Source organism: Gossypium hirsutum, chromosome D03 (genome assembly GCF_007990345.1).
Source record: "Gossypium hirsutum isolate 1008001.06 chromosome D03, Gossypium_hirsutum_v2.1, whole genome shotgun sequence".
Classification (NCBI taxonomy): Eukaryota; Viridiplantae; Streptophyta; class Magnoliopsida; order Malvales; family Malvaceae; genus Gossypium; species Gossypium hirsutum.
Genome location: NC_053439.1, coordinates 1,911,984 through 1,926,380, shown reverse-complemented (window position 1 = coordinate 1,926,380; position 14,397 = coordinate 1,911,984). Strand labels below are relative to the sequence as shown.

Here is a 14,397-nt window from a genome sequence, read left to right as displayed (position 1 = left end):
GCATTTAGAAACTGGAAAACTGCAAAAGCAAGATTCATATCAATATCAACTTATGACATTGACATTTGGTCAAATTTCGGCTTGTCCTATGAACCATCCATTATGATATGTAATCTTACTTTCTTTTTTTCCCATTAGTGGGAAGCTTTATTCAACCCCTAGTTTTCTTATTTCATCTCTATGTAGTGCTTTCACAACTATTGTATAAGTTATTGTGTAGACTTGTATTGTAGTTAAGGTTCAAGGTGATAACTATGTACAAAATGATTAATATTTGGAGAATAAAATAAAGAAAATGATAAAGAATAATGGAGAAGAGAAATAATTTTTTATGGAAGAAAGAAACACCCTTTCTAATAAATTTTTATTTCACTCACTCTTAAATTCTTCATCACATACAACTCTTTATATGGGAGTTGTAAGTGACTATTCATCTACATCACTAAATGCTATAGGAGTTGTGACTATTCATTTACATAACTTAAATGCTATAGAAGTGTGACTATTCATGCATGTGTGTAACTTTTTATCTTCAAGTCTCTTCACATTTCTAACTTTTCAAAATTTATTTTGTGCAAGATTAATTTAATTATGTGCCAACAATGCCTCCCTTAAATTAAACTTGCTTCGAACTCCCAACCTTTCAACATTTTTCTTGAAGACTTGTCCACTAAGCTGCTTTGTGAAGATATCAGCCATCTGATTTTCCGTCTTGCAATATTCAACTTGAATATCATCATTATTCACTAGTTCCTCAAGAAGTGATACTGAATGCGAGTGTGTTTTGTCCTTCTATGAAGAACTGGATCTTTTGTGACCGAAATAATAGAACTATTGTCACAAAACAAAATCGTTGACTTGCTCTGCTTCTGCTTAAGACTCTCCAAAATTCCACGTAACCAAATCAATTGACATCCTGCATAAGATGCAGCGATATGTTCAGCTTCTGTAGTTAAAAGCGCCACAACTGATTGTTTCTTTGAGCTCCATGAAACTGCACCACTACAAGGTGAAAAACATAACCAGAGTGCTTTGCTATCGTGTTCCTGCTAATCACTATTCGTATAACCAATGAGATCTACTAATGTATTAGCTTTATAGAAAATTCCATAATCAATGGTTCCCTTCACATATCTCAATATTCTCTTGGCAGCTTCCCAGTGATTGGAGTAGGTTTCTCCATGAATCTACTCACCAAGTTAATAGCATCACGATGTCAGGCCTTGTCGAAGTCAGATACATTAACTTCCAACCAAACTTTGAATATGGTGGAATTGACAAGCTTTCCTTCAGCCTCTTTAGATAACTTCAGACCTGTGATTTATGGAGTAGAGACTGGATTAGCATTTTCCATCTTGAACTTTTTTAGAACTTCCTTTGCGTAGCTCTCTTGTGAAATAAAATTCCTTTCTCGGATTGATAAACTTCAATGCCAAGAAAATGATGAAGTTCTCCCAAATCTGTCATCTCAAATTATGCCATCATTGAGTGCTGAAATTCTTTCAACCTCTTCACATCATTTTCTGTGAAAATAAGATCATCAACGTAGAGACTTACAACCATAAATCTTCCTTTAGAATTGCCTTTAATGTAGAGAGTATGCTCATATGGACATTTTTGGAATCCACACTGTCGAAACCGTTTTTTGAAAACAAAAATTTTGTTGTCGACCTTTTTTTTTTAAAAAATAAAACTGGAGTCGCCACCGATCCTTCATTAAGGTGTGATCGACCCACCTTAAAAACTATTTTGGTCTGCGAATTTTGAAAACAGATTCGGGAGTCGGTTACGCACGAGGAAGGGTTAGCACCCTCGTAACGCCCAAAATCGGTACCAAACTGATTATTTGATGTCTTTGGCGTCGAAAGTTAAAAAGATTTTAAAATAAGCTTGAGTGATGAAATTTGCAAAAGGATATCCAATTGTTCAAGTCATGTACAGAAATCGAGTCCCAATACGTTAGGGTACAACTCCTCATAATTCCCCAAACTTGAATATCACTTTTATTTTATGAAAATCTTCATTTCAAGGAAGTAACATGCCACACCCAATACGTTAGGGCACAACAAATTAAGTTCCCAAAAATGATTTTATGCATTTTGAATAAAAACATTCCCGATCATCTAGGATTGACAAAGAAAATCAGAACCCAATACGTTAGGGCTCAATTTCCCTCGAAAATCTCAAACCTCAAATAATACTTTTATTCAAAAACAAAAACCTTTAAGTCAAGAAAATAACTTTGATGTACAGTTAAAACCAAAATATATTTTCAAAAGAGTATGTTAAAAGTTAATATACAATATGATTCAGGTCCTTTAATTTAAAGCATATTTACATAAATAATTACAAATATATATACAAATACAATATAACAATAAAGCTGCCAGCATGTGTTTACATATATCTAACACATATACCAGTATACATGCAAATAGAAGGAGTAAAATATATCCAATAAAACAAACAACAAATATGTATTCAAAATAAAATAAAAAATGCATATGAATTAGAAAATATAGGCATATACACATATATACATATACATATTTATTTATAAAAACTATGGGAGCAGAATATATAAAAGTATATGAAATATGTGCATATAAAAACTAAAAATATGTATGCACATATATATATATGAATGTAAAATCGTGGGAATAAAATAAAATATGAAACATGCAGATGTGTATATGCTTTAGAAAAATGTAAAAATACATATATATAAAATATAAGGTATAAAAAACAAAGGATAGAAAGATAAAAAAAAGAGTAAAACATACAAAATATATGCATGCATCTTTAAAGCTTAAGAATATATATATACTAGTAAAAAAAAAAGTTATACGTTTGTAAAAGTAAAAAAAAATGAATCCGAAATTAAAAACGATAAGTATATATGTACATGAAAATAATGAATAATATTAGTAATAATATACAATAATAGTAATAATAAACAAGTAATAGTACCATAAAATAAAAAAAATTAAAATAGCTTTAAAAAATGGATTAAATTGAGTTAAAAAACAAAGAAATGGGGCAAATTTAAAATAAAAATTTTAAAAAAAGGGTCCATTCGAATGCGCGCGTTACAAAAGGGTTTAACTGGAGCACGGGGACTAAATTGAAACAGACATCAAATATGCGGTCCAATTTTAAAACAAGTAAAAAGGGTTTAACTGGAGCACGTTACAAAAGGGAGGGACCAAATGCGCAATTTTCCCTTTGAAGCCAAACGCGTGGATCCTCCCTTTCGGGTCGGTTCACCGCGCGGGTCAAGGCTTAGACGAAACGGCGCCGTTTTACTTCATTACTTAAAACAGATTTTTTCTTTTAAAAAAACATTTTCATCAGATTGAAAAGAGAGAGAAAAAAATAAAAAAAAACTCCCTTTGCTCTGCTAGGGTTTCGTCCCTAGCATCATTGCATCGCCGTTCGTCGGCCTCCTCGCCAAAGCTCCGATCGCGACGGAGATGGCGACGGCGCGACACGACGCTCTCGGGTAAGTTTCCTTCGTTCTTTTTGTATTATTATTTTACAAAACAACAAAAAAAATCAAAAGAATAGATGAAAAAAAATAAAAAGAAAAAATAAAAAAAACGATTCACCTTCAAGAAAAAAGAAATATTCTTTGCAAACTCAGTATTTCTTTCTATCTCTGTTGCCGTTTTTTCTCCCCTTTTCAGTATACAAATTTGGCTTTATATAGCCCGATAAAATGCTTTATTTTTACAATATTTTCTTCTTGGACTCTTAGTCCGTGTTTGCAGGGATCGTGGGGAGTGGTCGGTTCCGAAACGTGCGCCGATTAGTCTTGCTGGCGACGCTGGAAGCTGCTGGGAGCATTGAGCAGAATGCGGCTAATGGCTACTGCTTCTGAATGCTTGCGCTGGGCCATGCCGAAATTGGGCTAGGGTAAAGCCTAGGCTTTGGGCCTGTACTTGTTGGGCCGTGTATTATTTTATGCAGGCCTGGCAAAATTGGTATTACAGCTGCCCCTCTTTGTTCGTTATCGTGTAACGAGAATAGAGCAAAGACTTAAAAAAGACCAATTTTGCCTGGTCGTATGGACTTTGGCGTTCTTTTTCTTCAAGTAGCATCGTTCCTTCCTAGCGCGTCCTCAGAGGTATAGGAACTGGCACTTCAAACTACTCCACTGGAATGTCGGAGAGATAGGATTCATACGTTGTAACTTCTCAAATGAACAAAATTTGCTATCTTTAATCTATTCCACTGCAACTTCAGGGAGATATGACCTATAGCTTCAATTTGTTCTGCTAAAACCAAAAGATAAATCTTGACGCGATCTGCTCTACTGCAACCTCAGAGAGATGAGATCTGCGGTTTTAATCTACTCCATGTCTGCTCCACTGTAACTTTTGGGAGATAAGACTTGTATCTTCGATCTACTTCACCACCTGTATGGGAAGACAAGATCTGCTTTCTTCGATCTAGTTCATGCCAATACATGAAGACAAGATCTGCTTTCTTCGATCGATTCCACTGTCGACCAGGGGATAGGATTACTGGCTTCAATATACTCCACTGCAACTTCAGGGAGGTAAAATTCGCCATCTTCGATTTTCTTCACTACTGCTTAGGGAGGCAAGATCTGTAATCCTCAATTTGTTCAACTGCAATGTCGGGGAAACCAGATCCGCCGTCGTAGCTTCAATCTGTTCCATTGCACTGCTAGGGAAGTAAGATCCGCTGTTGTAGCTTCAATCTTTTTAATTGCAATATCCGGGAAACCAGATCCGCCGTCGTAGCTTCAATCTGTTCTGCTGCACTGCTAAAGAAGTAAGATCCGCCGTTGTGGCTTCAATCTTTTAAATTGCAATATCCGGGAAACTAGATCCGCCGTCGTAGCTTCAATCCGTTCCGCTGCATTGCTAAGGAAGTAAGATCTGCCGTTGTGGCTTCAATCTTTTAAATTGCAATATCAGGGAAACCAGATCCGCCGTCGTAGCTTCAATTTATTCCACTGCACTGCTAAGGGAGTAAGATCCGCCGTTGTGGCTTCAATCTTTTTAATTGCAATATCCGGGAAACCAGATCCGCCGTCGTAGCTTCAATCTGTTCCGCTGCACTGTTAAGGGAGTAAGATCCGCCGTTGTGGCTTCAATCTTTTAAATTGCAATATCCGGAAACTAGATCCATCGTCGTAGCTTCAATCTGTTCCGCTGCACTTGCTAAGGAAGTAAGATCCGCCGTTGTGGCTTTAATCTTTTTACTTTTCAACCCGCTCCATTGTTACTCAGGGAGACAAGGCTTTATGATTTCACCGATCTGTTCTCTGTGGAACATGACCTGTATGACTCACTTTATGAGCCTAATTATGCCTGATGATTAGGATGTCATGATCAGAATGAATCAAATGCTCCTAACTAGGCGTGTATGAATGACATTTGAATGTTATGTCATGAAAAATGAATATTGAATGCTTAAAGTCATTATTGCTCATTAAGGCTTCCTTTGTGACAACAACGCTTCGTCAAAATTTGAAAATTTTAATCTTGACTCTTGACTCCTAGATATCTCCGACCTTTTAATCCGGTGAAGGTCTAAACAATAGTCATGTTTCAGGTTCCTGAGCTGTTTAAAGATTTCTAGAGTAATATGAAAAACTTCCCTTGTGAGATTTTTACTAGTCCATTAATCGTCAGTCTAATGCAACATGCTTGCGAAAAGATCGTAACGATGAATAAAACAAAGTTAATTTGGGGGCATAGCCCACAATGAATTGTCAATGATAGAGGAATTGTCTGGGGACATTTATATTGAAAAAGGATGAAATATTCTAAAACAACGAATACAAATACTATGATCAAGTGCCTCAGATATCTCTGCTTGAATTTCTCTATACAACCTTTCGAAGACCCTTCTGAACTCAACACGTGTTTAGGAAATTCACAGTAGTTTGTTGATGCCCCAAGATGTCGTCTATTCTTTTCTGCCGATTCAAGGTATAGCAAGACTACCACGTGCCAATCAAAATTTGAGCCGCCCTTTTCAGGTTTTCAACTCAAATCCCCTTTGATCTTAAGGTGCCCTTTGCGGGTTTTCACCTTAACCTCTCTATTTTTTTTTGGAATCAAAGCGCCCTTTGCGGGTTTTCACCTTGGTTGCTTCCCTTCTTCAAGTAAAGTACCTCTTCACCGAATCTGAATTTACCGGATTAGGCAAGTTTTTTCCATCCATTTCAGCCAGGATCAAGGCTCCTCCAGAAAAGGCCTTTTTTACAACATAAAGACCTTCCCAATTCGGCATCCATTTCCCCCTAAAATCCTTTTGTAGAGAAAGAATTTTTCTCAACACCAGGTCCCCCTCGTGAAATTCTCTGGGTCGGACTTTCTTGTTGTAGGCTCGCATCATTCTTTTCTGGTACATCTGACCATGCTGAATAGCCTTTAGCCTTTTTCCCTCTACCAAGTTCAACTGGTCGTATCGAGACTGAAACCATTCTGCTTCATCCAAATGTAGCTCGGTCAAAACTCGGAGAGAAGGGATTTCAACTTCGATGGGCAAAACTGCCTCCATGCCATAAACTAAGGAGAAAGGCGTTGCCCCGGTGGAGGTCCTGATTGACATTCGATAAGCAAGGAGGGCAAACGGTAACTTCTCATGCCAGTCTCTGTAAGTCTCAGTCATCTTCCACACAATCTTCTTTATATTTTTATTGGCCGCTTCCATTGCACCATTCATTTTTGGGCGATACGGGGACGAATTGTGATGTCTGATCTTAAATTGACTACAAACTTCTGCTATGGAGCTGTTATTCAAGTTCGATGCATTGTCGGATATGATTCTTTCAAGCATTCCATACCAACATATGATCTCCCTTTTCAAGAACTTACTGACTGATGACTTTGTAACGTTAGCATACGACGCATCCTCTACCCATTTGGTGAAGTAGTCAATAACCACGAATATGAAACGATGCCCATTTGAAGCCTTCGGCGATATTGGCCCAATGACATCCATACCCCACATGGAGAAAGGCCATGGAGAAGTCATGACATGAAGAGGTGAAGGAGGTGCATGCATTTTATCACCATAGATTTGACATTTATGGCATTTTTTGGAATAATTAATGCAATCTCCTTCCATAGTGGACCAGTAATACCCGAATCTCATAATCTGTCTAGCCATTGTGAACCCACTGGAATGCGTTCCACAGATGCCCTCATGGATTTCCTCCAGGATTTTCTTTGCTTCCATGGCGTCCACACATCTTAATAGAACCTGATCTTTTCCCCTCTTGTATAAGATCTCCCCATCTAAGATGTAATCAATGGCTAGCCTTCTCAGAGTTCTCTTTTCATTCTCAGTTGCCTGGCCTGGATACTCCCGGCTTTTTACATATCGTAGAATATCTTTATACCAAGGGCTATCATCAATTTCTCCTTCTTCGATATTGTAACAATGAGCTGGGTCTTCATGGATACTCATTTGTATAGGCTTCATATCCTCACGTCTGTTCACCTTGATCATGGAGGCTAAAGTAGCCAGTGCGTCAGCCATTTGGTTCTCATCACGTGGGAGATAGCAGAAAGTGATGTCCTCAAACTCTTTAATCAGTTCAAAGACCAACTTTCGATAACTGACTAATTTGGGATCTCTCGTCTCCCACTCACCCTTGAGCTGATATATAACCAATGCTGAATCTCCATAGACCTCTAATACTTTGATTCCTCGCTCTATGGCTGCACGAATACCCATGATCTACGCTTCGTATTCTGCCGTATTGTTTGTACAATCAAAATCCAATTTGCAAGTGAAAGGATAATGATCACCATTCGGGGATACTAAGACTGCCCCAACTCCATTGCCCACAGCGTTCGAGGCTCCATCAAAGTTTAGCTTCCAACTGTGACCTTCTTGGGAACTTTCTTCAGTAGTGGCTACATACAACAAGTCTTCATTCGGAAAATCAAAATTTAACGGTTCGTAATCTTCCAAAGCCCTGCTAGCCAGAAAGTCAGCAATTGCACTCCCTTTTATAGCCTTTTGGCTCACATAGACAATATCAAATTCAGACAGTAAGATCTGCCACCGGGCCATCCTCCCATTCAAAGCAGTTGATTCCATCATATACTTTAACGGGCCTAACTTTGAGATTAGCCAAGTCGTGTGGTATAACATATACTGTCTTAATCTCCGAGTTGTCCAAATCAAGGCACAACATAGCTTCTCAATAGGCGAATATCTCATTTCACAGTCAGTGAATTTCTTGCTGAGATAATATATCGCCCTTTCTTTTCTCCCTGTTTCATCATGTTGGCCTAGCACACACCCCATGGAATTATCAAATACTGTCAAATACAATATCAGGGGCCTATCCGGGCTAGGTGGTGACAGCACTGGAGTATTAGACAAATATTGCTTCACCTTGTTAAAGGTTTCTTCGCATTCTTCATCCCAAGTACCAGGATTATGTTTCTTCAGAAGACGAAATATAGGGTCACATTTCTCGGTTAGTTGTGAAATAAACCTAGCAATGTAGTTCAGTCTTCCGAGGAATCCTCGAACTTCTTTCCGAGTGCGGGGTGAAGGTAAATCCCGTATTGCCTTCACTTTGTCTGGATCAATCTCGATTCCCTTTTCACTGACCACAAAGCCTAACAATTTTCCTGACTTGGCCCCAAAAGTGCACTTCGTCGGATTAAGCTTGAGCTGGAACTTTCTCAATCTTAAGAATAATTTTCTCAAGACCTGCACATGTTCCTCCTCCGTTCTGGACTTCGCGATCATATCGTCAACATAAACTTTGATTTCCCTGTGCATCATATCATGGAACAAGGCACCATAGCTCTTTGATATGTCGCTCCCACATTCTTTAATCCAAACGGCATCACTTTATAACAAAACGTCCCCCATAACGTAATGAACGTAGTCTTTCTCATGTCATCAGGATGCATCTTTATCTGATTGTACCCCAAAAAGCCATCCATGAAGGAAAATAATGAAAAGCCCGCAGTATTGTCTACCAATGTGTCGATGTGGGGCAATGGAAGTTGTCCTTTGGACTAGCCTTGTTCAAATCCCTGTAGTCCACACACATTCGCACCTTCCCATCTTTCTTTGGAACTGGTACAATGTTGGCCACCCACTCAGAATACTTGACCTCTTGCAGAAATCCGGCATTAAACTGCTTTTGGACCTCCTCCTTTATCTTCAACACGATATCAGGCCTCATCCTTCTGAGCTTTTGCTGTACTGGCTTGCAATCTTCTCTTATAGGAAGACAATAGACTACGATGTCGGTACTCAACCCCGGCATATCCTGGTATGACCATGCAAACACGTCCTTGAACTCTCGGAGTAATTCGATGAGGTCTTGTTTTGTCTTTGCAGAGATATCCGACCCGATCTTCACTTCTTTACCTTCCTCCAAGCTCATAATTTCTATTGATTCCCTGTGGGGTAGGATTTGCTTCTCGACCTTTCTACCATCTTCAACAAGTCAGGAGACAAACCACAGTCTTCGTCATCCTCAAAATCATGCGATCCCTCTAAACACATATTTCGTTCAAAATGGGACTCTGAATTTGCAAGAGTGACATTTGTATCATTGATATCGTAAGACCTATTATAAAGACAATATGGATTCAGGAATTTGTTCAGTGCAATATGGTCATGCATGAAATGCAAGTGTGGTTTGGAAAAATTCAAAGTAACTGCTCTTATAGAAAGAAAGATTTGCTCCAAAAATGACTGCAAATATGAACTTTATTAAAATAACGATTTTCTGGACATGAGCCTATTTCACAAAGGAATCCTTATCACTTCTAGGCTAAAAAGCAATAAGGGTGTTCTGGACATTACTCTGAGGAAATCCTAAAAGCTAAAGGTATTTCTTCTGCAGTCCAGTTGTTTAGTGCCCTTCCTGACTCGTAAGGACGAATATCCCGCAAGGTTCTTCCTCACGTTGCTTCTTCATACACGGCATGAATACTCTCCAACTCCGTGTTAATACTTCTGACCCCTTGATAGAGGAATCCTCCCGATACAAAAGTCTTGGATAGGTGAGGAAAGGTCATGAGTTCCAATTCAACTTCATCCCTTGTCAAACGAGCCCTTCTTCTCTCACGCTTCTTTTCTTGCTCTATCTTCTTCTGCCTAGCATCTAGCTTGTATCCTAAGCCAAAACGGTCCTGCTTGTCCTTCAATACTGGAGCCTCAACTCGGCCCTGAAGGTATCTCCCCAATCCTTTCCCTAGCAAAGCTCCTTTTCTAACTGTCAATTGCAGCCCTATCCCTGTGGCCTTTGATATTCTCGGCATCGGGATCTTGTTTCCCTCAAGGATGAATGTTGCATTTACAAATTCTAATGAACGGAAAGAGCACTCGATTGCATCATCACTCGTCTCCAAATAAGGCGCATCGTTAGTCACAGATGCAATGATATCTTCTTCAGCATCTATCGTCACTACCCGGCCTTCTGACACCAGCTTCAGTTTTTGATGTAACGATGACGGTACCGCACCTGCTGAATGAACCAAGGCCTTCCTAATAGGCAACTGTAAGAAGGCTTGATGTCCATAACCAAGAAGTCTACCTCATAAACAGTTGGGCCAATTAACAAGGGTATGTCAATTCTTCCCATGACTTTCCTTTCGGTGCCATCAAATGCTCTCACCACATTCTGACACGATTTCATATGCGAGCTATCCACAGGTAGCCTGTTGAGCGTGGATAGGGGCAATACATTTAACGCAGATCCATTGTCTACCAGAACTCCTGGTAATATGCACCCCTTACACCTTGCAGTGATGTGTAAAGCTCTAGTTGATCCCATACCCCCAGGTGGTATTTCGTCGTCGCTGAAAGAGATGAAGTTATCAGCGCTTATATCGCCGACCAGTCGATCCAACTTGCTAACAGAGATATCGTCGGCCACATAAGTCTCATTTTGCACCTTCAGTAGTGCATTTCGATGTCCCTCTGAGTTCAGGAGTAAAGCTAGCACAGATATGCGAGCTGGTTGTTTGTGCAGTTGTTCCACAACGCTATACTCGCTATGCTTTATGAACTTTAAGAATTCTCTAGCTTCCTCCTCTTTGATTGGTTCATTGACCAACAATTCGGGTCTGACCATATCCTTCCTTTTTTCAATTGAAGTTTCTTCTCTTATTAGCTCCACTCGTGCTTTTATCTGTCCGTGGTGCCCTCCTTCATCCTAGTCGTCTTTATTAATCACGTCCTCCTTCCCCAGGATTGTCACATTACAATTGTAATTCCAAGGAACCCTCCTGTTATCCTTGTAAGTAAACACGGCCGGTTTTTGAATTATAACCTTTGGTGTTATTCGTGCCCCAACCTCACTGTTCTGAGGTCGCGAGATGATGATCACAGGACGGTTAGCCTTCGGGACTCCCAACGCCAACTCTGACGTGCATACATGACTCTCCCTCTGAATTCCTTCACAAAATTCCACCTCCTTATTATCCATCATCCCTTGTACCAAGGCTCTGAACTCCGTACACTCTTGGATTTCATGCCCTATTTCACAATGGAACTCACAGCAGTTCCTCCTCTTCTCACAGCTTTCTTCTGAAACAATTAGCCCCCTTTTCACCATCTCTTTCCAGACCCATCTCAAAGGAGTTTTCACGTCCGCAATGTCTGCTTTGATTTTTCTGTCCTTGCCCATCATATTTATTCCGCTGTCAGTATGGTTTGGTAATGGATTTTCTACTTTGGTGGCTTCATCAAATTTAACGACACCCATACCAATGAGCCTTTCAACCAACTTCTTGAAGGCGGTACAGTTTTCTATGGAATACCCCGTGATTCCCGCATGATAGTCGCACTGTGCATTCGCGTCGTACCATTTGGGGTACGGGGGCTGTAAGGGCTTCAGATAGAAAGGGGAAACTACATGTACGTCGAATAAGTTTTGGTATAATTCCCTGTACGACATAGGAATTGGCGTGAATTGGGGCCTCTCGACATTTCGCCTTGTGCCGACCTCCTGTCTCGACGAGCTTTGCTGATTGGCAGCCACCTTTCCTGGCTGATTCACTGTTACTGACTTCGAGTAACCCTTGTTGTACATGCCCACGTTTTTCACCTCATTTTCCTTCCTCTTCGAGGCCGATCTTCTGTTACTCTCTCCAGCCTCAATCTTTCCACTCCTGATGGCGTTCTCGATCATCTCGCCATTCATGACTATGTCAGGAAAGCTTTTCGTGGCACTTCCTAGCATATGTGTAATGAACGGTGCCTTCAGGGTGTTAATGAACAACATGGTCATTTCTTTTTCCAAGAGCGGCGGCTGAACCTGAACTGCAACCTCCCTCCATCTCTGAGCGTACTGCCTGAAGCTTTCACTTGGCTTCTTCTCCATGTTCTGAAGGGTGATTCTGTCGGGAGCCATGTCAGTCACATGACTATATTGTTTCATAAACGATTGTGCCAAGTCCCTCCATGATCCAATCGTGGCACGACTCAACTGATTGTACCACTTGGATGCTGCCCCAGTAAGACTGTCTTGGAAACAGTGTATCAAGAGTTGGTCGTTGTTAACATAACCCGTCATTCGCCTGCAGAACATGGTGATGTGAGCTGTTGGGCAGCTTTTCCCATTGTACATTTCAAATTCAGGCATCTTAAATTTATGAGGGTACTAAATCTGGCACTAAACTCAGCTCTTTCGCGTCAATGCCTCGATAACTCTCAGCAACCTCCATCGCCTTGAACTTCTCTTCGAGCCACCTGCATCTTTCTTCGAACTGCTTCGGTAATTCTTCCTTCACTCTTTCCTTCTCAACCACTTCATCAAAATCAGGGATGGCAGAGTTCATAGGATTGTTTTCGGGATTAAAACCCGGCTCAGTTTGGAGGTTCGAAACACCAGCTCGAAATTGCTGAGGCATGATGGTGACAGTAGATTTGCGCGGTATTCAGCTTGAGTTCGCTCATGTGGAGGGGTGAAACTTGGAGGATAGAAAAGTTCATCATCATTTCTCTCGTCGACATCTGCCATGGGGCCCTTTCCTTTGTCACCTCCCTTAGTTATCAGTCGGGTTAGCTTTGCCACTATATCCTCTTGAGATTCCCGCATATTCTCAGACATCTCCTGTTTCATCTCATCTAATCGCTCCTGCATTTGCAGCTGAAGCCGGTCTTGCATCTCCTTCTGGTACTGTTCGAGCTTCTCTAATCTCTGATCCATATCTTTTGTCTTTGCTCGAGTGCCGTATCGGTGTCGAGTTGGTTGGTTGGTTTCCAGGTTAACTGAGCAATGATTTTAACTTATTAGGATTTAATAAAGGTCTTTAATGCATATGATGCGATGCTAATGCATATGATGCGATGCATGGGGTGAATGCAAAAAAGGCGTTAATTATAATTCAATTCCACTCAGAAAACTTTACTAGAGAAAAAATTTCTTTACATAAAACGGCTATAAATACGGCTTTGCCCTAACACTTAGAACTTTAATCTCCCTAAGTAATGATGCCAACTTCTGCCCCTGATCCGATTCTGATTCATACTTCACACTTAGTACATCAGCTTGCACTGCCAAAGTCTGCAAGTGCTCAGCTACCCATTGAATCTGAACCACAGCTTCTCCCATGATGTGATCCCTGCTTGTAACTTGATCCTGAAGATAGTGAAGCTGCTCATTTTGATGATCTTCATTTACTTCCAGATGCTCAATTCTGGCTTCATAGTCTTGTAACATTGCCTCCAGTTCGGCCACCCTAGCTTTTAATTCATCTTTTTCGCTCTGGCTTTCGGACAAACTCCTCTCAAAGGACGTATTTTGCTTTTGAGCCTCCTGAAATCTTTTTTCCCAACTATCAGCCTTGACCTTTTCTTCTTGAACTTCTTGACGCCACTGCTCTGAGGTTTTTCCCAATCTAACAGTTCTCATTGACATACGTAGCCTCTTATAATCCATCTTCAAGCTATTCAAATCCTCCTCAGCTTTGCGCTTTTCTTTCCTCAGGCCTTCAGTTTCCAGCTTCTGAACATCCACATCCAGCTTCAGACCCATCTTTTCCTCTTCTATTTGCCCTATCTTCTTCTCAAGCTCAGAATTTCTTCTTTCAAAATCTTGTTTTATGATTTTTAGCTCAGAAGGGACCCTATGTACATGCTTTTCTACTAATTGGCTGTCTCCTTGCCCTGGTACAGGTATAGTATCATTGACCCTCCTACCCAGCCAACTAATATATTCAGGAGTCGTCGATGGACCTACTACCAATCTCTTCAACCGTCGAGTCTACCTCCAAGCATTAGTCATTTCTCATATATTCTTCTTGTAACCATCACACTTATACGAGAATTCACATTGGGCTAATCCTTGAGTTGTAGGTATGAAATGCCTTGACCTATACTGCCTTAGTACCAATAACGGTGCATAACCAATAGCCCCCCAAATCC

General features: G+C 40.3%; 2 protein-coding genes across 2 annotated transcripts; both read right to left on the bottom strand.

The window, feature by feature from the left end:
- Positions 1 to 746: 746 nt before the first annotated feature.
- On the bottom strand, positions 747 to 11,101 carry LOC121215255 (uncharacterized). Its single transcript, XM_041089471.1, has 11 exons — positions 10,643 to 11,101; positions 9,931 to 10,523; positions 9,454 to 9,589; positions 9,071 to 9,286; positions 8,851 to 8,927; positions 8,533 to 8,737; positions 7,810 to 8,442; positions 7,160 to 7,725; positions 6,319 to 6,580; positions 6,152 to 6,234; positions 747 to 1,002 (listed from the first exon to the last, which is right to left on the bottom strand). Exons 1-11 carry the CDS (start codon positions 11,099 to 11,101, stop codon positions 747 to 749), a joined length of 3,486 nt encoding a protein of 1,161 aa, XP_040945405.1.
- Positions 11,102 to 11,182: 81 nt separating this feature from the next.
- Positions 11,183 to 12,613, bottom strand: LOC107907801 (uncharacterized). Its single transcript, XM_016835117.1, has 2 exons — positions 12,337 to 12,613; positions 11,183 to 12,204 (listed from the first exon to the last, which is right to left on the bottom strand). Exons 1-2 carry the CDS (start codon positions 12,611 to 12,613, stop codon positions 11,183 to 11,185), a joined length of 1,299 nt encoding a protein of 432 aa, XP_016690606.1.
- Positions 12,614 to 14,397: the final 1,784 nt, after the last annotated feature.